Source organism: Chenopodium album, chromosome 25, assembly GCF_948465745.1.
Source record: "Chenopodium album chromosome 25, dcCheAlbu1.1, whole genome shotgun sequence".
In the NCBI taxonomy this organism is placed as follows: domain Eukaryota; kingdom Viridiplantae; phylum Streptophyta; class Magnoliopsida; order Caryophyllales; family Amaranthaceae; genus Chenopodium; species Chenopodium album.
Genome location: NC_137858.1, coordinates 35,198,331 through 35,225,421, shown reverse-complemented (window position 1 = coordinate 35,225,421; position 27,091 = coordinate 35,198,331). Strand labels below are relative to the sequence as shown.

The window sequence follows — 27,091 nt, the reverse complement described above, 5'->3', positions numbered from 1 at the left end:
GGACGCTTGGTCTATTTGTCGGTCACTCGACCAGAGTTGAGTTATTCAATGCATGTTTTGGCATATTTTTTGAGTGAACCGCGGGTTTCTCATTTGGATGCGGCCATTCGTGTCTTGTGCTACCTTAAGTGTAGTATGGGACAAGGCATCTTGTTACGATCTATGAAGGATTTACGCTTGACGGCGTTTTTTGATAGTGATTGAGCGGCGTGTCCTTTGACTCGGCGTTTCTTGTCTGGTTATTTTGTGTTCTTAGGTCTTTCTCCTCTTTCTTGGAAGACTAAGAAACAACATACTGTCTCAAAATCTTAGGGGTGAAGATGAATACCGGTATATGACATTCACTGCTTGTGAGTTGAAATGGTTGAAGCAATTATTATTTGTTTTTGGTGTCAATCATTCCAAACCTATGCAGTTGTTTTATGATAGTCAGTCGGCCCTGCATATAGCTAAGAATCCAGCGTTTCATGTACGTACGAAGCAGAGGTAGATTGTCATTCTGTTCGTGATGAGTTGTTAAAGGGTAATATTTTTCTTCATATGTTTTGACTAATAATCAGTTGGTAGATATTCTTACCAAGGCCCTTGAACGACAATAGTTTAGGTTTCTACTATGCAAGTTGGGCATTCGCGACTTGCATGCTCCAACTTGAGGGGGAGTATTAGAAGCCGGTTGGTTATATATGTTAATATTGTATTTATGTTAAGTTTATCTTGTTAGGAGCTTTAGCCAAGTTAGGTTTTCTTTTGTATTGTGTATATATATTGTCGTTATAATCAATGCAAGGGCTAAGCCATTTTCTCTAATTTTTCTTGAGTTTATCGCACACTACCTAGTAAGTAATAATTTCAGCCAATAAATATTAATTAAATATACTTCGTATGGTTTCAAAAAAAATAAAAAAATTAAAAAAAAATCTCTTCGTATTTTTTTTGAATTTTTGTAAAATAATTAACTTGTCTTAATTTCTATATATTCCTTATTTTCCTACTCAAATCAAAATTATATTTGATCACATATATTTTGATATTAAATCTCCTATACTTATTTTCATAATCATCTTACTATTTAACACTTTCCATAATCTATCTTATACGTACTTATTCTTCAAGCAATCACTTGCCTTAATTTATTTGTCATCCATCTAATTACCTTAAATCTACACTTTCCATATTTCTTCAATTCGTTACGAGCTTATCATAATTCTTGTAATCCTACAACTATAAATACCTCCTTTATACCTCTCATATTCTTCACTCCATTTGGTTACGAACCACGAATAGAGGATCAGGGATAATGATACGAAGTTGAAAAATGGAATTAAACTTCGCCCGTATTGGCCTATACTAGATTCTTATAGTGAAAAGTGTTTCTTGCAATTCCAAATTCATACAAATGATATTCAATTTGCTCTAAACTAATATAACTAAGTTGGTTGAATATTAAGACACATAAATTCTAAATATAACAATCACTTATTTAAGGATAACCAAGGATGTTGAGTTTTAGTGTTTTTCTCATATCTTCTTCGTCGTATATCAAAATTGGGTTTATGATATATTGTTAAATGTAAAGGGCTATTCAACTAAATCAGGTTTGAATCAAGTTATGAAGCCAAAAATTAAGTTTTGCTCGATTTGGTCTATGGTCATGAAAAGAGAAAGTTGGGGTATGATTTGTGGATTTGGGCTAGGAAAAGGGTATGAATGGATGTTTGGGGTAGGAATGGATTGAATTAGATGGATTAATATAGAAATGGGCTAGGACTTCAAGCAATTAATCCCGATGTGCAACCTGATCTATTGGGGGTAAAATGTTATTCATCACCGAATTTGGATTTGGGGACACATTTTTAGGTGCTTACAATATGTAATAGAGTAATTATGGGCTAATTAAGGACAATGAGTTGGATGATAGTTAACATGACCGTGAAGGAGGATATTATAATATTTATGAATTTGGTGGGGATCGTGGGATATAACATTAGAAAATACTCCTTCTGTTTTTAAATACTTGCTCCACTTTCCAACTCCAGCCGTTTTAAAATACTTGCTCCATTTCCTTATTTGGAAAGTTTTTACAATAATTTAATTCATTTATCTCAATTAGTCGACCCAACATAAATCATATTTTATTAATTTCATATTCTATCTTTTTCTTTTCCAATTCTCTCAACTACTATTGATTTTTATAATTTTTTTATTTTTCCACTAACCCCATTTCCTCCATATTTTATTATTGTCTTCAATTTCTCCTAAAACTCTGCGTATGAAGAAATGAAGCAAATTTTTACAAATGAAGGGAATAACTTTTTGGCAAAAAAAAAAAAAAGTAATACTAGCCGTATTTGATAAGCATAATATTAGTGTTTATAAAGATTTGGCATCCATCGACGAAGTCACCTAATAAACCCTTATTTCTAATTATTTCCTCTTAAAATCAGTGTTTTATGAAGGTAACTAGTGTGCGGCTCGGGCGTTGCACCGGGTTACCACTTTGATTAAATTGTTTATTTATGAAATATTTTATCATCCATTATGTATGTTATGCTAAAATGTTAAACATAATGTTACTAATTAAAAAAGAATATAGAAAGCAATTTTTAATACTCTATTGTTTGAGAAATGTTGATTTTATTCCTCTTAATTTTTTTCAAACTACTTATCTCGTTTTCTTTTTAATTGGTGCGTGTCATTTATGGTTATATTCATTTGAATAAATGAAATGAATTAATATTAGCTAAGATGGTAAAGAGTTAGATCTTGTATCCTCAAGGTCTAGTGTTCGAAACCCAGCAAATGCTATTTAATATTAATCTATCAATAATAGTTGGAATGGTTGTTAAATGGTAATGACATGTCATTAAGTGATGATGTGGCACAATGCTATGAGAGGAGAATAACGTGGCACATAAACGATTTTAGGAACGCTTTTTAATATATAATAAAGTATAGATGTAATATTCCCAACTAAAATCCAATAATGATTGATTATTGATCACACTTTATATTCTCTTAAAATTAGTTATTGATTGACGAGTTATTTGTAAGAAGTATAACTATTAGAGAATAATATTGTATGACTACTAGAGGATAAAATTAGAACGGCTTATTTGAAATTGTCGTGGCGTGACTATAAATCACTGCCCTAAAGTCGAACTTGCCCCGTACAGTACACACGGACTCGTAACAACTGACCTCCAGGGATACACGACTCCAACTCTACGCTGTACCACGAAGAGCTAGATTGAGAACACTTTGAACATTGCCCAACAATTAGAGACTATAGTATTGTGTATCATTTTTGGAGTAAAGAATATATGTGATTTTTCCGTGGCCAAATGAAAATGGAGGAGAATCAATTTATAGTGGAGCACTCAATCCCAAAGAAGCCACCTTCTCATGGTTATTATGCAAGCCCCCAAAATCAAGGAGTATCAATAATCCATTACCTCCCTTAAAATGAGTGAACAAATCATCAAATATTTATGAACCTAGACTACTCAATACTCAGGGAAAACATGCATACCCCAAAGTCAAAGAGTATCAAATTACCTCCCTTTAATTATGCATGTCTATCAATCAGTGGCGTATCCAGGATTTCCGAACAGTGGGTTCAGAATCGAAAAAAATGAATGAATTCGGAACCGAAAAAAAAAGGAATGAAAATATATTAATTAGAGATTCAATACATAAGTTTAGATTTCGGATTACAAATGAATTACACTTAAAAATTTGAAGAAAAAAAAAACCATATAAAAGCATTGTTCGAGTTTTCATACTTTGAAAGTCCCCTCTTTAAAAAGAATTTTTTTTAATAAAAAAAGGGTTGAGATGGTTTGAACCCCAAACTTCCTTGTAAGGGAATATAAAGACAACACCAAAAACAACCATTGGGCTGCACACTAACATGGCATGATGACATTCTGCATAAATATTTGACTTAGCGCTTTTTTAATTCTTCTATCTCAGTCCACTATTTAAAACGAAAAGGGGTTGGAGAGGGTTCGAACCCAGACTTCCTTGTAAGGGAGTATTAGGACGCGGACTAAAAAATATCACTGGGTTGCACGCTTACACAATGTTATATAAAGCAAAATAATTATATTTAACCCTTTTTTTAATTTTATTTTATTTTTTTAAAAAAAACTTTTAATTTTTTTTCAAAAATTCAGTGGGTTCAATGAACCCACTTGAACCCAACCTGTATCCGCCACTGCTATCAATTAGCTTCCAACTTTGTAGAGTATCAATAAGCAAACGGTTAGGAAGAAATGGTGATAATCAAAGTCAACTGATTTATACTTCGTATTAATTAAAGCAATCAACCAAATTTGAGTTTTGATCTTTTGAAGCAAAATTGATGAACCTAGTCTTGGAGTTGTACTATAGGAATAAGAGAATAACTCCAACATTATTATTATTATTATTATTATTATTATTATTATTATTATTATTATTATTATTATTATTATTGTGTGTTACTTATGTGTAGAGTAAAATTAAATATATAATTCATCGTTTTCAGTTAGTTGTAGGCTTGTAGCAAAAGATTTTTAATGTTAAAAAATCAGTCTGAATCGGAAAAGTGGACCGGATCGGTTTGAAGAAACCAGTCTCCAAGCTCCCAGCCTCCGATTTTAAACCCTTAGAAATTGGTCTTGGGCTGAACCTTTTATTTTGTTTGTTTATAATTATGAATAAAACCCTTATACAAGTAATGTTTAGTTTTTACGTTAAATATGATAAAAATATTTTTATATTACTCATTTTGATGAGTTATTCATTTTAGACGTATTGTAAATTGTTGAAGTATATTATAACAAATAAAACACGTAAGTGTCTCACGTTGGTTGAAAAAGAGATAGTTAATCACTTAACAAGGCTAAGGGGCTAAACCTCCTTTGAACTTGTAAAGTGAAATCTCTCTCTTGATTTGTGGGTGCGGCCCAGACTCATATTTGCTTAATATAAATGATGGCAAGAAAATGCTACTATCAAAATGATAACTAATGCCATCATCAAATTTGCTTATAAAGCAAAAGTGCAATCTAGAACACTTAGTATAAAGTTAAAGAGCTTCCCGAGAGGTCAACAATGAAATCCTAAGTTAAAGAACTTCCCGAGAGGTCAACATTAGCGCTGTCATCTAGAATCCTCATCGTTCAAAACATGAAATTAAAAATAAAACAAAGGTCTAAGCGAATGAAAAAATGGCAAAGATTTGTTCAAACATGATGAACAAAACCCCAATTCCAGTTATGTGCACCACAAATTAACATCATTAATTACCATTTAAGGCATGAACCATGGCACACTTAATCGATACTCCCAATCCTTTACGCATCAGGAAACACATATTAGCAAACTAAAGTTTGCTGACCATTGAGCCTTATATTTGCTAGCTATACGATGGTAGAAATAGAACACTATATGACCCTCAAATAAACAATCTTAATGCAGTCAAAAGGTGATAAGCAATTAAAATTGAGGAGTTGATCAAATAAAATACTAGTAGAAGAATTATAGCCTTGTTTTTTCTCTAAGACGGTAGAACTAGAACAATATGAGCCTCACATAAACATTCTTGATGCAGTCAAACTAAAAGATACAAAGATTTTCAATTTTTCTCTAACAAACTATAGCCAGATATTCAGAAAATACAATGGCAAGTCAAAGCACTTGCACTAAAATCATCCCTTTAATATGAAGGAGCCAGGCCACAGACCTACCAAACACCCTAAGCATGCGAATGACCTTGTGAAAGCTAGGAGGTGTAGGACGGGATACGGCCTCATCAAAAGGGAGGAGATCCTTACAGTTAGTATCTCTCAGCCGAAGCCATTTTATGTTTACAAAATCAATATCACAGGCATAGATGTTTTGCAAATCCCTAGTGAAATCCCACCCATAGCACTCGAATTTGTTATGCATTGTATATTTTGCCAATTCTTGAATTCAGAATAAACAATCTTACGCAAATGCTTGAAGAAGATGGTCTTTGTAGACTTGTAGTGATGAAATCCAAAGCCGAGATAGATACGTTAAATCCTCTAACTACGAAAATTCAGATCATAATCACTATATTACCATTGTACATCAACAATTAAGAAAACTAGTAAGAAACTGGGGAGTAATAAAACAGGAAAATAAACTAATAAAATGCTAATCAGGCTTACAATCTTAGTCAAAAGTTCAAAACCCAAGCAAATATAATCAATTCAATTCCATGATTTTAAGGGAAAAATTAGTGACCAAGAACCAGCAGACAAGTTCATTGACCCAGTATGTATTTCAGTATCTGCAAAAATGTATGATAATTTCATAGATAAACTTCTCAAGGAGTCTTTCATGTAAGTCAGCAAAGGAACTATTTCACTAATTAATCACCATTTGAATCATTTAAGCTACCCAAAATTCTACATAGGTTAAGAAACATACTACTCCTTAGTAGGTTCTAACTTATAATAATACAATACCATCAACTCATCAAGCTAAGCATAGAAACTAGGAGAAGAAAGAGAATTGATGCCTCGTGTACTTGAAAAGTTTCAGATTTGTATTGAATTATTAGACAGTTGAACACCAAAAGCAAACGAAAAGTACTACAGCTCTTACTGAGCACAGCATCATGGTACATAAAGCATATCTTATGAATGTAAAACAAATTATTCTACTGGGTGGTATGTTTGTTGATGAAGGATATGAGGAGTTCATTAACCTTGTCGGGCAACTGTTCTTGAACAAAATGGCTTCCTTCTGGCACGAAGACAATCTCCAGGTCAGGCACACTCTGCTTGATTGCTCCGCTTTTTATGTTTTCCTCCACGCCTGGGATGTTTAAGACATAATCTTTTGCGCCCATGATAAGCAGTGCTGGAGCTTTGACTTGTGGATTTGGAACATCAATACTTTGGTGCATGCTCCTACATTCAAACACAAAACTAGTATGATGCTTTTGAACAAGTGTAGAGCTAAAGATACTCCAGCCTTTCAGTGTTCTGTTCAATCCGTTATTCAATAGTTTCTTTTCATTTGTTGTATAATTTAAGGGTCATGCATATTCACTTATATGGAACTTGCAGGGGTGTAAGGAATTTAGAATTTTCATACAATCTTGCATAAGCCGAAAGGCCCTCTTCAGGGGTAAACTTTGGGTTATGCATATTTATTTTATTTTTACCTATATGGAACTTGCAGGGCTGTACGGAATCCAGAATTTTCATACAATCTTGCATAAGTCGAAAGGTCTTGTTCAGAGAACCAGGGGGGTAGTGGAGTACTTGGAGCAACCAGGTCCATTATTTCCTGATCATCTCCAGCTACCGGAAGCTCACTCCCTGAAAACAGTATGTAGATATTTCTTATCACTGTCTTAACGTCAAACCTACCAAAATCTGCTTCTGCCCTGCCTGGCTCCTGTTACAAGAAATAACTAGATGTTTAGTCACATAATTAAGGATAGGGTGGTTGTTGTTTGCTACATGAATAGATTAGTTACCGTCCACCGTATGATGTAGAGTCCTTTAGGATAATGATCTGAATTGACAGCAGTCGGTCCAGGTAGCATGAAAGGAATTCCTAAGGTTATGAAGCCAGACAATCGTTCAGGGTGGAGTACGGCTACTAGACTCGCTATGATAGCTCCAAAGTCCTTCCCCACTAGGAAAACCTGCTCCATTAGAATAATCTCACCATATTCAGCTTCTAGATTTATTTGCAGATCAAGTAAAAGGCCTGCACTTGAGAGATTTTACAATAATAAAAAAAATAACATCAAAAGTTCAGATCTCTTCAGTTTGATCCTCTATGTTTGGCCTCAATTTGCAGGTTAGGAAAGTTTATCCATTGAAATTATGCTCAATGTGGCATCTTTTTGGAGAAAAGAAGTTGATAAGTTATGAGTTGTATTGTGAGGAAGAGATGAAAAGCGTGCATCCTGAACCTTATATTTCAGGTAGTAAAAATAACAGATTGCAGGAAAATGATTTCTCGGTGCAAATCGGTAACAAAAAGACAATGTATGTTACCTTGTCAATACTCAAAGAGTTGAGTACACCTACGACATCCTCAACAAAGTCAGTTAAGGTTGTCTTTTCAGGCTCAGGTGGCTGATCAGACTGACCGTAACCTCTAAAATCAATGGCAATCGCGCGATATCCAGCCTCAGCAACAGCCACCATTTGGTGCCTCCACGAGTACCAAATTTCTGGAAAACCATGCAGGAAAAGCACTACTTTCTGACCTGCAGATTATATGAAATTATGATTCACCAGAAATTTCAAGATTATCAGTATTAAATAAAGTTACTCATCTCTGTAAGCTTAAACCTGTTCCGATCTCTGCTAGGTGAAGCTTAAGACTCCCGACTTGTACATGTTTGTGCTCCATTTGTGGCAACTACAGTAGCAAGAGGGATATCTGAATTGTTGATAAGTCAGTTATGGTAGGAGGATTAAACACACTCACTTCTCTATCTTTTTTTGGTCACAGGGTTGGTGGGATATTTTTTTTGTACTATTTTGTCTCACTTGCTTGCAAGTTTACACACAAGTCACGATGCACCCTCCTAATTTTCTATGGTCCCTGATTTCTATTTATAAATACGGACCTATTATCTCTGGGATATAAATTTGAAAATTCAAGACAACAGTACAATTTGAGCAATCATAATTCTCTTAAAAGGCGGGTGTACGTTAATTGTTTGTAAAACGGGTTAAAGTATAATAAAAGTATCTAAAGTTGATCAACAACTCACGATGCACCCTCCTAATTTTCCATTGTACATCAACTATTCAGAAAACTAGTAATGAACTGGGGAGTAATAAAACAGGAAAATAAACTAAAAAAATGTTGATCAAGGCTTACAGTCTCAGTCAAAAGTTCAAAACCCAAGCAAATATATATAATCAATTCAGTTTCAGGAGTTAAAGGGGAAAAATAGTGACCAAGAACCAGCAGACAAGTTCATTGACCCAGTATGTATTTCAGTATTTGCAAGGATGTATGATAATTTCATAGATAAACTTCCCAAGGAGTCTTTTATGTAAGTCAACAAAGGAATTATTTCACTAATTAATCACCATTTGAATCATTTAAGCTACCCAAATTCTACATAGGTTAAGAAACATACTACTTCTTAGTAGGTTCTAACTTATAATAATACAATACCATCAACTCATCAAGCATAGAAACTAGGAGAAGAAAAAGGATTGATGCCTCAAAGTGACTTTAAATTAGAGAGCACTGAACTATTTTAAAACTGCATATTCACAAGGAAAAATACACTTTAATAATCCCAATTATTAACGATTTACTTCTAATAATTCCAACTAAGGTAAAGTGTATAAATCGCTCATAGTTGGGATTATTAAAGTGTATTTTTCCTATTCACAATTCCATTAAACTCCTTGCCTCCTTACAATTAACAAAAAAACCTTTAAGATATCTTCCTTTGCCTATCAATCACTTTGATGTCATACATGTCACTCTTACAAGTAATTGAAAAGCCTTCGATAAACTAACCCGATTATTGCAATGCCGCATAATGGCCTTTTTACAACATCCTCCCCTCACTTTCAATTATCTAACAACAACTTTCTTTCCACTTTCCAAATCCACACAATTCCATCTCTTCAACCCAAAAAGGGAAGAAAAACACACGAAGTTACATCCACAGCCCAAATAAGCGTTGATTCTAATGTCGTGCCAGGTTTTATGTGAGATGAAATGGTCCTCGTCCAAATCTTTGCCATGTACTTATACAATTTACTATTATTGATCCAGCTCTAAGTAATTTACAATATAAAGTAAAATCCCTGAATCCTAATACTGTAGATTACTTGGGTCTATACGTGCACAATCTTACATTGATAAAGAATATGGCAAGGATAAAGAGTGTCCAAACTAGTTCCTAAGGGCTAAGGTACAACAAGTAAAACTTATAACTCAGCCATTCAACATAACAGTAAAGACTCCCAACATTACATAACAGTTTAAGTAAGGGGTGGGACCTAAAGTTGACGTCATGCAAGAGAATTTGGGCAAAGAGGTGATAAATTTTGATGTTTTAGAAAGCCGCTAGTGGTTAAATTAAATAAAATTAATTGTTGCTAGTAATTACTAAAACGTAAAATATAATACTCCCTCCGTCCCAAAAAGAACGATCTATTTGGCCAAAACTTTGTCCCAAAAAGAATGACCCATTTGCATTAAAACACCCACCAATTTGCTACAATATTTGTGCAAAATTAGCTTCCCCATATAAAAAATTGATTTTCCATGTTATTTTATTACTTTCTCTCTCTATTTTTTTACAAACCCCATGTAAATTTATCTTTCCAATATACTTTTACTTCTTTTTACTTAACTTCCTTAATACCCGCGTAATCAACCCAAATGGGTCGTTCTTTTTGGGACGGAGGGAATATGTGGTAATTATCAAATTTATACAACACTTGGGTGCAAGGGAATTTCTATATATATTTTGCTCATTTTAAGAGCAAAACATTAGCCTTGGATGCACTTACTTTATGTGCACTTTGGTGTATATAAAAGGTATTTCAAGAATGATGTAAAGGTAAAGAGACAGTTATGAAACAACATACATTCTTTTGGCTCATGGTTGTGCAAGCTCTTAAAGGCCATCACAACACAACAGATTCAATGCCTTAAAAAGTATCATAAGTCAAGGAATAATCATCATACTACTGATGAATTAGACCAACTACAGAACCTAATCACAGCAACATATTACCAAACTACAAATGAACTTCAATACAATTACATTCTCTTCCCGAATTGGAGGTCCGTTCATCCCATCAAGCATAGTAGCTTGTTAGCTGCAAATTCGAAGTCCGGATCGAAAACCTACGATTATAACATTCCCAAAAATATACCCACAAAAGTCTTTACCAAGAGAAGAGAGGAAGCAAAGGATTTGTAGAAAAGGAAACCTCGCACAGGAACCAGCAATTTCGACTCGTATAATGTGCAAAAAATCTCTTGCAAAAATCAAGATAACGCTACTCCTCAATGAAGAAAATGGGATGGATTGATGAAAGAATGTCAATATACAGAGCCCTTGGGTTCTATACAAGAAACTACATATACTAAATCCATAGGGTAAACGCTTCATCCTCATTCTGATACCTCAAAACATACAATTCGTAACCTGCAGACAAAACATCAAGCACATCCTATCAACATAAGTAATAGTTACCCAGCCAAAAAAAAAAAAAAAAAAAAAAAAAAACTATTATAAACCAAAGGGCTATTTTGCAAATCAAGACCAAGACCTGCTAGTTATTAAAGCTTCTACTCCAGTAAATGAGCAAAAACATTTGCCCGGACAAGCACCCCCCAATGTCCCCCACCCCCTCCCAAAAAAAAAAAAAAAAAAAAAAAAAAAACTTACAAGTTGGGATTATACATGGGTCCTTCACTTTTTGGAAACATGAGGTTTTACGGATTCCACTACCACCTGTTTGATAACAAAGAGAAATTCAAGATCAAATCATCACACAGATTTTATTATAACTACGAAAAGAAAACAGGCAACACTTCTCTCAGAGAGCTGATTTTTATTTCAAGGCCTCTTTCCTAGTTAATTGAAAGAATTTACCCTTCCATCGTAGGACAAAGATGCAAAAATTAAGGGCTCCCTAGAACTCCAAGCAAGCCCTGAAAATGATTCCGGTAAATAGTTAAAAACAATGAAGAAAAATGAAGAAGAAGAAAAGGACAGGGCTATCTCAAGATATACCATAAACACTGTCTTCATAATCATTGTAAGAGTTCAGTAAAGGGTCTACACGCTTAGTTGGGGACTCCGACAAACTGCAACAACATCGAATATAGGTGAATTATTACAAAAGCAAAATTATAGATTGGACTAAAATTTATAGTTCGTATAATAAGAATACCTTTCAGGTGATATATCCTCACTGCTTTGTGTAGGAGCTTGCCATAGGCTGACAGATGAATCTGTTCCAGCACTCTGCAAAAGTGGCAGCTTTATCAATATTCTTATAGTTGCAACTTTTTCTTTGTATACCACAAAAAATGGCTTGCTTAATAATTGTAAATATTTTAAGAAAAAGACTTTGGAGGACTGATTCAACCACAAATAACAATTCTGAATGCATTCTTCAGATAAGTGACTGTGACAGTGAGCATAGATGATTGATAAATTTCCATATGTTTTAAGCTCTAATTTCTACCAATGGGAAGTTAACCGACTTATTACTTCTATGGTTTGCATAACGTGAATGGGGTGTATTGATAAATGTACAATTTATATATAAAGGAAAGAGAGAGAACCAATATTAGACCATCATACTCAGGGTTAGACTTCACTGTCCATGTCCTGTCAGAAAAAGCACATGAAGCCGTGTTAGGAGAGGTATTATAACAGGATTACTTTTACAAGCTACTAGTCAGTCAAAACAACAGAAAAAGAAGAAAAGAAAGCAAAGCATAGCAAATTACAAATGCCTAGGGAGATAAGTGGTCATATGAACATACTGGTATGCATTCTATTTGCAACCTAACATTTAAGGAGTTAAGGCCCTGACCATGCAACAAGGGATAGCTGCTACAGCGCAATTACAGCTTTTTAAAGATGGTAGACAGGACCCTAAGTATTACTCATCAAGTTCAGAAAATAGAAAGGTCAAATAGATTCAGTTTCCGATTTAAACAAATTAATAAAAGCTAAACTTAAAAAGGATAACAACAGCAGCACAACAACAACAACAAGAACAAGAAGAAGGATAACAGCAAGTAGCTCATCATATCTTCTATTTATATACAAAATTTATATGGTCTTATGGCAATGACATGGTAAACAACATACTAGATTTATGTTTAGGTTCTTCTAGTATAAATTACGTATTATCCAGTACACCACTTGACTAGAAGGAAGATAGCAGCAAGCTTTGCTTTCAAACATTGCCACACGAGCATTCTTACAAGTGATATGAATGGCTTTTCTGAAAAATCAATCGAAATTATAAATTAAGTGCAGGCAACTTGGAACTTATCCCTGTATTATTTCAAAATACATCTAAGATTCTATAATAATTAAAGCATCATTGCTCATCAACACAGACAACTATAGCCTTAGTTTAGGCAAAGCATTCATAATTTATTTATACAGTCAATTACAGGCCTAACAGCAGATACAGTGCATGCACAAGGTACTGAAAGAACAACAGAGCCATTGCCCAAACAGACTATGCTCACCATACAACCACATTGTTAGAAATAAATAAATGTCCACAGCTAATCAAAAAGGAAAAAAAAATGAAGCAGAGACAGCCTGCATTATTGTTGTGATCTTTTACCAGTGTGCATGGCCAGGAAGCTCGGTGATGGGAGCCTTTAACATCCTAAGATCCCAAATGCGTATTCCAGACTCATCCTCAGCAGTTACCTAATTGATAATGAACTAATTAACATCACGGCTCAGACTCTTAACATAAGCAATAAAAATAACAGCTTCAGCAACAAGATCAACAAAGTATATACATAGTATCATAATTTATATTACTTTTTTTTTTTTTTTAATTCAATGCCTCAATGGTATGATTTAATTACCATATGCCCATACATTAGCAAAACCATATACTTCAAAAAAACGCAGGATAGTAGAAGTTTGGGCCAGTAGAATTTTAGAAAAAAGTACAAGACTGGTAGTCGAATGTCCATACCTGGTTTGAGTAATTTAGGTATGAAGTTTGGGTTTACAATGGGTAAAACCCATAAGGTATGGGGTTTAGAAACCCAATGGGGGAGGTGGGTATGGCTCATACCAAACCTCTAGGTATCAACTAAAAGAAAAAAATCATTCCCGGACAAAAACCAAACATAAGGTATTAAGAATCAAGTTCCAACACCATACAACCTTGGTTTCATTCCTGATTTCAAACCTATTCCATTGTGTGAACTAGACGCCCCAAATGTTCTATTCCACTTAAAGAGCACCATTAGCATTTTAGCATTCCAGTATTCCACTTAAACAGAACCACTTGCAAGTATAAGAATGGTTTCAAATTTCCCTTTCCAGTGTTCTTTTCACTTGGAGCAGAAGTGATCAAAGGTAGAATGGCCTGATGAGAAATTGTAGTTGAGAGAAAAACTTACAAAATGGTGCCAATCAGAGTGGGAAAATAGGACACTATTCATGGAACAAAAGGAACAGAAAATAAAAGCAGTACATTTTATGATCTTGATGTTCTTTCACAGCTGGAAGGCACATTGCCAAGACATCTAACACGAAGGGTGTACTTCTAAAGAAAAGAATCATTTAGGAGTAAAATAATAAATAAATAATAATAATAATAAATAAATAAAAAAGGAGTTGATAAACACTTCATATAGAATACAAGCCAACTCAAAACAACTAGTAAATCAAAAGGCAAGTTCATTAAGATGTATGAAGTGTCATATGGTATTTTTCACACGCTGAAGCATCGATTAGCCACGAAGTCAAGATCATTACTGCAGTCAGGTAAGATTCTTGCAAGCTACTCTTCCTTAAACAAATTTAGATAGTTTCCAAGATGAGAACTATAGCCCCAATGTATGAGTAATAAAACTAAAGAGCAGAAGAGACAATACTTAGTATCATTATAAGACTGTAAACTGCCATTTCGAGAGGCGTCAATGCACTACCTAGACTCAGAGTCTCAGATATGTATTTTATGAGATTCTAACAAAAGGTGCTAGACTGGACAATTCTTTAAAATTTTGGAAGTGGTGAAATTGTCTTGAATTTCAGCACAAGTAGATGATGCACCAACTGGTAGGAAGAAAGTGTATCATCAACAAGTTGTACAAAAGATTTATTACACAACAGGAAACAAGTCAAATAACTGGCAATATAATGGTCATCAATGTTCACTTCTTTTGTTTCTATATCTTTTGTTTTCCCACACATTGCACAGTTGCAACTAATAAATTCAATTTTTTTCATTTAATAAACTAGTTATTGCACTTTGCACCCATGAAAGACATGAAATTGTTAGGCAACTCAGACATTTTGTATAGATTAAAAAATTATTACCTGGACTCCTTTGTACTTTGTAACATCACACTTGTGGACCATAATTATTCATATAAGATTATTCTTATAATATTTACCTAAAAAAAGCTTATCATTTCCAACTTAACATCATTCCAAGGGAATGATCAAACCAGTCATTACGTAGTAACATAATCAAAGCCTTATTCAAAAAAGGATGGGATTGGCAGCATGAAACAAAAATCTATCTCATGTGGTCATCCGCATTGATCCTCTCCTCTCTTTTTATCCATTGTTATGTTATTTTTTAACTACATCCATCCAAGTCATTTTAAGCCTCCCTTAGCATTATCCCAACTATCTACTTTCCTTACCCTAGATTCACATCTCACATGCCTAAACTAACATTGTCAATTCCAATGAATCTTATCCTCAATATCTCCACAATTCTAACTTTCCTCCAAATATCTACATCTTTAATTTCATATTTTAGAATGTTACCAGTCTTACCACTTCCCACTCATGCATCTCCACTAAAACATATTTGCTATATCCATCTACTTAATATGCTTTTTCTTAACAAAAAAAAAACGGCCAACATTCTTACCAGTATACTAGCTTTTTACTTTTAATCTCACTTTGAGCCCAATGTTACATGACATAAATCTATTCAACACAAGGTACAAAAACAAATATGCAGAGAGCCCTAAAAAAATGAATTCGGTAAAATTGAGTACAAAATGAATAAGAAAATTAAAATAAAAAATAAAAATGTATGTGATTTTCCTTTTGACCGATGAATGCTGAAATGTATTTATTTGAGTCAATGGGAGTTTTAAAAGATAAGAGAAATATTTGTGCCAAAATATGTTTTTCCCTGTTTTAGTAAGGAAAGAAATCAATTGGACGCTAACATATGCAAAGCCATAAAACAATTTTGAACTTTAAGAAGTCACTTGCTAACCCTTTTTCTATGAGTATAATGCAAAAGAAGAGTAAAAGCTAGTGTCACTAGACAACTGCAAGTTTGCAACACTATTATCTTTCCTCCCTTCATTCTTTCTCCTCTCTGGCAAGCAGATTGTTGGTTGAACTAAACCCTAGACCTGAAATTTAGTTTGAGGGGCTGGTCCACCTAGTTGCCACATCCAGCAACTTGGATTGGACTGGCATCTTTTTCTGGATTGCATTTTGTTCCACTATTTGGGACAAAGGATACAATTTGTGGTTCATGGTTCTGTTTGGCATTCCTAAGCTACATTCTAAAAATTATCTCCATTTCTTTGAAATATTGATTTGTGGTACTTAAAACATTCACTAACGAAAAACTCCCAACCAATATGATAGTCCATGCAATCAGCTTTACACCTATACAGGCTATACTTAGCCTAAACCCTCAAGATTCAAACTTTTACCTCCATCGCTTCAACTCAGCATTAACCAGCTTGCCTCATGTACCAAACTACCAATACAAACTCATTAACGAACAATTAATATACCTCTATCAAATCATGAACAAACCATGTTACTACGTACAAAATAAAAGGACTTGGTGTAAACCAATAATAACAGGATAATCTCTTGTAACTCCACAAGTCCTGTCATTTGTTTTCACGTCTTGGTACATATACTTAAGTAGATCAATGGTATTCCCTTCTTTGTCATTACCCACTGAAAAGCATCTCTCTTGGTACCCAATCATATGCCTTCTATAAATCAATAAAAAATAAGACTGACTTTTCATTTTATTGAATCATGTACAGGTGTAATTAGATCATGAACAATGAAGGAATGATATTAAATTATAAAGAAAAAAAAATGGTTCTTTTTGCATGGAAAGTGCAAGTACATGAAGGTTTAAGGAGAATAATCATGCCTTTTTTTTTTAAAAAAAAAAAAAAAAAAAAAAAAAAAAAAAAAAAAATCTATATCAATACAACTAATTAAGTAAAAAGGCATAATTTCCACCTTGTATTAGTGGTAGACAACCAACTTTTTATTCTAAGAGTTTGCAAATTCAAGTATTGATACGCTATTACTTGAAGTTAAAAAGTGTCGTGCCACATGAAGGAGGGAAGATACCACATGTTAAAGTCTTGCTTAAGACAGCACTTTTTAACATAATGCATTAATTATGGTATGGATTCTCAATTTTCATAAACCTAAATAAGTACATACTTTAGCCTTTTATATTCAGTATACCTTTAGCAAACAGGTAATTTATTTCTTTTGCAAAGAAAGCAGCTCCATTTTTTCCAAAGTCCTAACACCTTTTCTTCTCTTATAACACGTTTCTCTTGCCCGGCAGAGTGCAAATCCCTTTTATTTATTCTCTTGCCACTATGACATAATCCAACTAGCAACTACAAAAATTACACCTCAATAACAAGTCTTCAAAGCAAGTAAATACTACAAGGTTTAACTCCTATTTCATAAAAACCTATGTCTCCCTCGTAGAGCAAGGGTGTCTGCATGGGACCCAAAATTTCCATATATGGGCCTCAATGTAAAGGTGGCCTGGGAAGCTGAGGGCTCGTTTGGTAACATTTTCTTTTTTAGTTATTAGCTTGTCAGAGACTGAAGTATAATATTTGATTTGGTTGTCTAATTTTCCAAAACTAGCACAAAACAGCCCTTTTTATTTTTAGTACAGTATGACGAGTAAAGATCTAGTGGAGTGATTACTTACAAAACAGCCTATTTTTCTTCTCTCTCCACACTTGAATGACCCCTTCATTCTCGTAAATTTAAATTGTCAATGGAGGGTCTCTTGCTCTCAATGTTGTTGGAGGTTGGTTTTTAACTTTTAAAGGAGAGAGAAAGCTCGTGAGGGACAGGATAAGATGAGAATGAAAATTATAAAGCATTATTTAACTTATTGTTAATCAACCACCCAATTTAATCACATGAAAACACAAAATTAAAATTCAAGAAGAGAGGAAAAAGGAATGGAGTGAGTAACAGATTGAGAAAACTAGGAGAAGGAAAAAAGGGTGCAGCAACCCAGATGAAAATCTGGAAATGAAGGAGGAAGGAGAGAGGAAAGAGAAAACACTGAGTGTTGATTGAGCCAGGAGAGGAGAAAGCGTGAAAGGGGCTTTTCAGTTTTCTCAAGATAAAACTTACAAAACCACAAAAAGTGATTTCCGTTTTTTCGTGTGGTTCTGAAAAAAAAAGGTTAAATTTGTAAAAGCTGTTTTTTAAACATTCTTGGGGAACAGGTTTCAACTTTTAAAACATTCTTGGCGAACAGGTTTTGTTTTGTTTTGGAAATCTCTCTCTCAAAACTTTCTTGGCGAACAGGTTTTGTTTTGTTTTGGATAGCTCTCTCTCTCTCTCTCTCTCTCTCTCTCTCTTTGAAAATATTCTTGGCGAACAGGTTTTGTTTTCTTTTGGAAATTTCTCTCTCTCTCAGGGTACATCATGTCTGAATGTGGAAGGAAGGTTGCACATGAAATACATGCCAATATCTATGTTATGTTTTAAAAACGTAGGTGTGTGTTTCCATGTCTTAAAAACATAGGTTATAGATAAAGCACCATGTATGCTGTCTCTATGTTGGCAATTAGACATTATAGCTTTAAGATGAACCATATTTTCCATCCCTCAAGGAAGCATGAGTTAAAAAAGCGAATCATACTGTTACACATAGCCACATAGGTCTTTAGTTCAATTTAACTTACGGATGTTGCTCACTTACATGTGGGTTACTTAGTAATATAACTATGAAGTTACCCACTGAGTTAGTGAAAACACATACTTCCTCCGTTTCATTGTTATCTTACACTTACTCTTTGAGGACTTTGACAGTCTTGACACACATATTGAATATTGAGGTTAGAATTTTGAATAAATAAATAAATATAATAGCTTGGTGTAAATCCATTACATGAGTGACATCTACCTTCTTTGGGTTCCAACATTCCCAAATTCTACCATTAGGAGCATCACTCTAATTATTATATTATTGAAAATTCTGCCAGCTTTAGGTTCTTTAATTCTAGTTTCCAAAAGAGCACGCACATCTATTCTATTTTTAAGCAAAAAGATTTTAAGTTATTTTTGCTTGATAGGTATTAACAAACCTCTCACACCCTTCTTGTATTATTAAGGTTAGGGAGCTTTTCCTCTTTTGAGGATGTATTAAAACATAATAGAGATATATATATATATATATATATATATATATATATATATATATATATATATATATATACATATATATATATATAGGGATCCGGTGAGAATAAGTCCATATGTGAGAATTTATACTTATATGAGAACTGAGTAAAAATTTAAAACATTTGTGTGAGTAATATGTTTAGTTAAGAATTTGAACAAGTGATTAAAAATTTATAAAATTAGCTTTATGAAATTTTACACATATGAGTAATATTTAGAACATCTGATTTAAGATAATGAACATGTGAATAAAAATTTAGAACAAACTGATATAGAATATAGAAAGTGTGAGTAAAGAATTTAGAACATAGAGTAAAAAAAATAGAACATACGCTTCAAAGTTTGGAACCTATAACTAAAAATCTTAGAACACACGTTTTAAAATTTAGAACATATAGGTTAAAATTTTGGAACAAGTTATTTAAAATTTATGACATCAAACTTAACTAATTTATGGTTTAGAACATGTGAGTACTAAATTAGAACATTTTATTTAACATAGAACACCTAAGAAAAAGTTTAGAACATCAAATTTAAAATTTATTAACATACGAGTAAAAATTTAGAACATAAATAGCGTTCTCACATAAGAAAATTTCTCACGAGAGCCTTCCACTACCACTTTGACAGGGCCATGGAAATATATAAAGAAAAACACATGTTTGAGGATGAAATTTCATTACCATGGGCATCATGACCAGGGGACTTTTCTTATAATATAAAGTACAAATTCACAGCTGATTCAACCATTTATTACCACCTTTGAAAGGGGTCGTTAATCTAAGAGAGAAAATAGAATTTTGAGTTCTCTAATTGCTCAGGGAATCCTCTCCCTTAACTACAGGACTGATATGTCAATAGCATCTAAAAACTATTATCATATTTACAAGTCTTAAAATACTGTGATTTTAGATTAGGAATTAAATTGTCCAGACATTCTTTCATATAGTCTAAAGGTATTAGCTATCTTTCCTGGTCCCAACTCCACATCATTTCTTCCACCTTCATGTCAAAAAATAAAACCTTTTCTTCTAATAGGTAACTGCCAGCACTTATACGTCAATAGCATGAAAAAAAATAGTATAGAGCCTACATGCCCTAGTATACTGTAATTTTACGTTAAACTATCTTTGATATTGACTGTAAACAGATTCTAACAATGAATCTGGGAGAAACCATGACCATCAAAAGGCTTCATGCACCGTCAACTGTTAAAGAATATCTCTTCCAGAGCTGTTGTCTGAACTTTTTTCACACAAGTTGAAACTATGCAAGTGTTGTTCAGCAATTGGGAACTTATGCCCAATCGGTGCGACTGGACAACAACACAGAAAATCTTCACCAGACCCATATATTCTAATATATACTCACTCTGCCCACAATTATTTTCCGGTAAGGCTTTGTCACACATATTAAGAAATCTAGTTGACATGGCCATAAAGTGGTTAAATGTTTGCAAAAAGAAATTAAGTGTGGATAAAGAGGGAAACAAATAGTATTCAGAGTTGGAATTGTGAGAAAAAAAGCTAATGTGATGGAGAAACAAAAAGTGGTAAGAAAATAGACCCAAAACATGTGGTGTAGGAAATTTTTCAATCAAAACAGATGATAGGAAGATAATTTTGGGACATCTAAAAGAGTATACATACATGAAAACAATAATTAACTGAGAAAGTAATTCAAATATGTGATGGGCACAGGTCCTCCATTAGTTTATTTACGTAACTTTTGGATGGAAACTACTATAAGCACTATACTAAAAGCAATGGCAATACAGGTTGGAGCTACGAGGTTCATTAAGCTAAATAAGCAGCTTACCAGAACATTGCTCTTTTTGGCATCATAATCCACATTGCGGGCATGCACTTGCTCAATTGAGTTATTCATCCTGAAGAAAATAGAAATTTTTAGTCCAACAGCACGTAAACACAGCATGTCCCAGGGACCATATGTTCAGCTAGCAGGAGGCCAAGCTGCAATTGCACAAACATAATCTGACTATAAAAAAAGTATAGGGCCTTGTAAGGCATAGGTATGGAAAATACACATTGAAAAGCAGCTGATGTAATAATATCATTATCTCTAAATAGATGGAAGGCCCCTTAACTGCCATCAAGAAGAAACCTAATTACATTAACATGGTCTCTACATAGAACCTTTTCGAGAAAGGCCCATAGACTGTTGATCAAATATAATTTAAAACCTTGATAGGTTAGATGCCCCAAATAAAACAATAAAGTGGTCAAATAATTGACTTAATGGAGAGAATTATAAATATACAAGTAAACAAATCATTATCAAATAGATCCCGAAAAATGAATCCTTCAGGCTTCAGTATTGTCTGCTGGAAGGTATTTTCTTCCTCCAGTCCAAAACAAGTGTCCATGTACTACCTATTCTAATTTCGAGACAAACATATGACAAAGAGGAGAAAATATCAACGATGAGAGCAAGTATCAGAACATACTTCATTGTCCGCAAATCCCAGAGCTGGATTGCTGATTCACTAGTTAATGTAACAGAATTCACATCATGAGGATCCCATGCTCCACCAGTTAGGTAATGAAGCACACCAGCTGATTCCTGTGACTGTACCTAGAAAACACAGGAACATTCATATAAAGAATCAGATTATGTTGGATTAAAAGCAGGCACATTTACATGAGATATAACACATTATAAAAACATAAATACGAATTGATTAGCAAAATGAAGCCCAATGCAGACGAAGATACAGATATGGTAGACTCATTAACCTTTTGTAGCCTCTGTAACCGTAAATATGTCAAACTCGCAAGCAATTTCTTTCCCTTGTGCTTTCAATTTTTACAACAAATCAATAATTACCCAAAATGAAGGCCATGTGGGAAGGGCTTGTCGAGGTCACAGAGTAGTTTTTTATTCTACCTAGCATATAGTGGTAATCCTATTTACAATGATCCTAAAGAATTAATTTTATCAGAGAAAATGATGAAGAGGATAACATTGTTTATTTGGGAAAAGGAGCAAATAAGGGTAAATACTATAAAGACATTGACCATACAAGCAAATTTATACAAGTAATTGTAGCATTTGTTGTACTAAAAGTAGGTCAAAGTTATTGTTCAAAAATAAAGTAGGTCAAAGTTATGCTCTAAAGTTACTCAAATTTTATATCTTTTCGGGGAATCAAACACATGTGTGTTAACTAAGATTTGATTACCCAGAGAAAAAGTGACATAAGGATTTTCTTAATGTGTGAAGTAATTATTCAATATATAAGTGGAGGAAAATTTAAGGATGATATGATGCTGAAGACAAGCAATGTTGCAAAATTTGAAAAGTCATTTATATACCAGAATGGATTGGATATAGGCCCTGATAGCTATAGTTGCTGACTGAGAAAACATAGTGGGAAAAATCAAGAAGTGGAATGAAGTAATGACCAAGTCTGGAGCCCCTTTTGACTAAAAGCAGAACCATTTTCATTCTACAGTTGTAAACCCATCACCAAGTGAATAAATATGGATTAATTATCTCAAGCTTAGAAAGAGACATCTTTCATTAAACTGGTAACTCGTTTAAGGTCCTTTATCATTAGGCTAGTTCATGGTCTTGATAAATAGACCAGCTCTCCATATTCACCACTTACTCCTATTTTGTCCATTCTTTGATCATTTTTAGGCTTCATCATAATTAGTGCATATTGGGAAGATTAGTGAAACACTCCGAAAAGATTATTGCAAGTGATAAAAGTAATATTAGACCATATGTCCATAATAGAAAAGCATTGGAGAAAGTGAATTAGTATTATCTTACAATTGTAAGCTGATAGAAATATTTGCAGCAAGGACAAGTTAAAGACACATCAGCAAATCCTTTAGGAAGCAGGAGCACTTTCACACCTCATAGACAAATTATAAAAGTCCTTCTAACATCTGAAGAGCTCAGCTTTTACAAATTCAACACAAGTAGCCAAGTCACTTCTCCAGGCAATGTAAGACGAAGCTCAGAGGAAATGGGAAACTGCCACAATCTTTCTGTTATATACAGGTACAGCTCAATATGAAGTAGGGCATACAAAAATTATATCAAGGACATCCAAGGTTTATGCTTGTAGCAAATACTACATCACAACTTTATACTTCTCAACTATTTTACATTGCAAATTACCTCAATTTCTAATAAGTAAGTTGAGAGATCAAAAGAAGTAAAAATTCATATTTCAAAAATTCCAGTCCACGACCTTCACCTCGGGAAATAGGACCCACAAAGTGAAAACAAATTATACCCTTCTCTACTCTCCTATTAATTGTGTCCATCAAAGGGGGAAGGGGCCATTGTGGGCTTAGCTTTTTTATAAACATATACATCTCCAATTTTAGGGACCCAAAGTTTTTACATGAAACCGAATTTCACTGAGAGAGGATCCAAATACCTGAGCGGTCTTCTTTGAAGAATCCAAACTCCACAAGAACAGATTCTGCTCATCAATGCTAATTAATTTATCATGCCTTCCTGTAGGCCACCAAAGAACACTGCATAGACACATTAAATAACTATAACATTAAAGGATGCAAAAACTGATAAGTAAAAAATAAGAACCCAAACAGCACATTGCACAAATTTTCAATTAGTCAGCAAACTGCTGCAGAAAGCCACGTGCCAGACAGTATAAAAATAATGTCCAACAAAATCCAGGAAAATTTTACAGTACAAAATTAAGGACCTGATCAGAAACAGAAAGAAGGGGAAACAAGCAATTGAAGGATCCAATCCAGATAGCAGAGCACCACACAAAACCAGGAGACCTGTCTCCTCTTGTGCTTGAAGTAAATGGAGTGATTGTCAAATGCAAGAGAGTAATGGATATTGAATACTGCTCGTTCTATAACTCCCCTTCAATACTTCTTAACACAATAACCAATGCCAATTGTTTGCGCTTAAGCCTAGCATTAACCTACCAGTCATAAATCTCCAAACCTGATAGAAAACCCTAATATTCTTAAATGAGAAAGTGATGGCATGAGCATCTTTTATGCATCAGTAAATGGCATAGTTCCTACTTTTTAAAATTCTTATATCATCTTTCTTTTCTTTAACTCGCGGACAAAGAATCATAAACTTACACTTGGAGGTGATAGCATAGCTAAAATTTAAAAGGGATCACCCATGTACAGAGTAGAAGGGAAGGATCAGATAGGTCTCAGCACCAAAATTCATATGTAATGAAAAAAAATGGTTAGTAACCACTAACCAGTGAACTAACTAAAAAATTAAAGTCAACATGATGACTAAGATCTGACTGAGTCAGAGCAAACAAATCAGAACATTCTCCCAAAACTGTATAACTGAAAGCTCACCATTTAATTTTACTACTGTGTGCATCAAGAGCAGCAATCCTTTCCAACTGAGGCGAATTTAACTGGCCATACAATTCAGGAATCTGCCATATGGATGCTCCATATGATTCACCTTTACATAAATGGGAAAAATGGTAAGTAACAAGATAGAAAATTTAGAGGGAAAAAGATATTTTAGTAACTTGGTCGCAGGTATTTGTTATAATCATTAGCAGGAAGTATCCAATTCTCTCCACCATTAAAATTTAGAAGCCAAATAATGCAATCTTATATTACGTAAATTACACATGCTCTGGGACAGAAGGACATGTTATTATAAGGTTCATATTAGAAGAAGATTCCAATCAAGCAGAATCTTTCATCATTAGGGCTTATTATTTAAAGTTTTTCTAGTCTCCGTGGTTTGGTTCGTGATTTAAATCCTCTGTTGTACCGCAACATGAGAGAACCTTATATAATGGTGAATAAACAAATATGTGCATGGAATAAAAATATGAGCATAGATAGTAGATAAACCAAACAGATTAAGTTGTCATAGTTTGTTCAAATAACTGGAGCTGACTTGCTGATGGATAGGTATGCAGGTATGCATTAAACAGGCAACATCCTCATTACAATGTACTTAGTTGAACAAAAACGTGTTTCACTAATTGACTCGATGCTTTTTTTTTTTTTTTTTGACGGGTGATCTTAACACTTTGAAACTGGAATTTTTGAATTATATCAGAAACTTTATTAGATAAGATGTAATCATTCAGGAGGATGCTTAAATCTAGTTTTGTAAGTATGCCCCAATACATTCCTAGGAAACACCTTGCAATTTCTCCCGCAATAAAAGAATATCTTGACACAAACGGTATTCCTTTTCCCTCGCTTCACCGGCACACATTAAACGACATTTCAAGTTCTGAATTCAGATAAAAATGAAAATACACATGAACCAAGTGAAAAAATAGTTTCGACAAATGACAATCATCAACAATCACATTCCAATATATCAACCAAATGTGCACAAAGACATCAACTAAAGTAGCATTTTCTACAAGTCCAACCACAATCAAATAAATCGAAACGCAAAGAAAGCAATAAAATAATCAATAAATTACCATTAAAAAAGACGGTAGAGAAGATACGCTGATCAAAAGGACAAGAAGCAAGGTCCCAGATCTCATTTGGGTGAGAGAACAATCCTTCACATACAAGCTCAGTTCCACCATTAGAAAGACGAATCAAATGCACCTAATCCCCAAAAAATATCCCCCAAATTTCAGAATTCCTAAAATCTCACATATACATTCAGAATATCCAAAAATTATTAAAATCAATCGACAAAACACGAAATTAGTTCATGAATTCCACCTCATTTTCTTCTTTAAGAGATAGAGTACCGGCGATGAAGCTGGTGTGATCCGTATCCGCCTTAACATCGGCAATGCACCTTGCCTGTACGATAAAAAAATAATATGGTAATCGATTAATCAAACAAGTATATAAGAGCAGAAAATTGGGGGAAATTGTTGGTGATGAACAAAATAGAGCTGAAATTAGGGTTAGGGTTAGAGATAAACCTGATATTTAAGACCATAACCAATGCCAGTTGATCCACCCTGCATTGCTTGACTCAACGATCAAAGTGATGAATTTGCCGGGAAGATCACCAGATTTTCACTTTTCTATATTTCCCCGGCCACTGCTTACAACTTACTAGTAATAGTTAGATGTACACAACTGGAGGGCTGCCCAATTTCTATCTAAGGGCAAAGCGGTAAATGCGCGCTAATTACACTCTTACAAGGCTCGAGTCTAATACAAAGGGTAAGAATATGAGAGTGAGGGATACCTCAAGTGGTTGTAACTCCCCTACCAATTTCAAAAGATTTGAAGATGAGTTTAGGGCGAGTTTTTAGTGATAAATTATCTTAAATTTTGTAGAGTGTGAAGATAAGTTTGGATTCTCAGATGAAATCATCTACAAACACTTTACTTGAAGAGCAACCTACATGAACAATTAAAATAAAGATGAAAATGGTCTACATTAGTCAAACTAAGGAGTCGTTTGGTTGGATCATTTAAAATGAATTGGAATGAAGTAAGAATCCATTCTATCAATTTTTTTGTTTGGTTGAGTTTTTTAGAGATGGAATACATATGGAATCTCACACCTCCTCTCCCCTAAGATCATTCTATTTTAGGGGTGCAGGTATTTGGTTCATTAAGTTGAAATGGATTGGTATGGAATCTTATACTAAAGGGGTATGGATTCTAAAACTCATACTAGTCCAAAGTTGTTTGGTTTTATTGTAGGAATGGATTCTATCTTTCATTAATACAATGAATTGTGAATCTTAGGAGGGGTGGTTATGGAATTCCATGGGTATGAGAGGGAGTTAGAATCCCTTGGGTATGAGATTCCATTATTAAAAATCTCAACCCAAAAAAAAAAAAAAGTAGAGTCCATTCCAACTCATTCCGAATGATCCAACCAAATGGCCCAATCAATGAAGTATATAATTCATTCCAACAATAAAACCAATACTAGCGC

General features: G+C 33.9%; 2 protein-coding genes across 3 annotated transcripts; both read right to left on the bottom strand.

Moving 5' to 3' along the window:
- Positions 1 to 6,538: 6,538 nt before the first annotated feature.
- Positions 6,539 to 8,533, bottom strand: LOC145614405 (epoxide hydrolase 2-like). The gene is made up of 5 exons (XM_081669456.1): positions 8,331 to 8,533; positions 8,031 to 8,245; positions 7,502 to 7,672; positions 7,184 to 7,419; positions 6,539 to 6,926 (listed from the first exon to the last, which is right to left on the bottom strand). Exons 1-5 carry the CDS (start codon positions 8,389 to 8,391, stop codon positions 6,674 to 6,676), a joined length of 936 nt encoding a protein of 311 aa, XP_081525582.1. The 5' UTR covers positions 8,392 to 8,533; the 3' UTR covers positions 6,539 to 6,673.
- A 2,058-nt stretch (positions 8,534 to 10,591) lies between these two features.
- On the bottom strand, positions 10,592 to 26,285 carry LOC145614356 (WD repeat-containing protein DWA2-like). 2 transcript variants are annotated; one of them, XM_081669406.1, is made up of 14 exons: positions 26,118 to 26,285; positions 25,909 to 25,992; positions 25,656 to 25,788; positions 24,550 to 24,661; positions 23,625 to 23,724; positions 21,675 to 21,796; positions 21,026 to 21,095; positions 13,347 to 13,435; positions 12,322 to 12,367; positions 11,925 to 11,998; positions 11,765 to 11,838; positions 11,624 to 11,682; positions 11,417 to 11,482; positions 10,592 to 11,173 (listed from the first exon to the last, which is right to left on the bottom strand). In XM_081669406.1, exons 1-13 carry the CDS (start codon positions 26,160 to 26,162, stop codon positions 11,441 to 11,443), a joined length of 1,050 nt encoding a protein of 349 aa, XP_081525532.1. In that variant the 5' UTR covers positions 26,163 to 26,285; the 3' UTR covers positions 10,592 to 11,173; positions 11,417 to 11,440. The 2 variants fall into 2 exon arrangements, with proteins under 2 accessions (XP_081525532.1, XP_081525531.1); XM_081669405.1 differs by having other exon boundaries at positions 21,675 to 21,802; positions 26,118 to 26,283.
- Between the last annotated feature and the right edge of the window lie 806 nt (positions 26,286 to 27,091).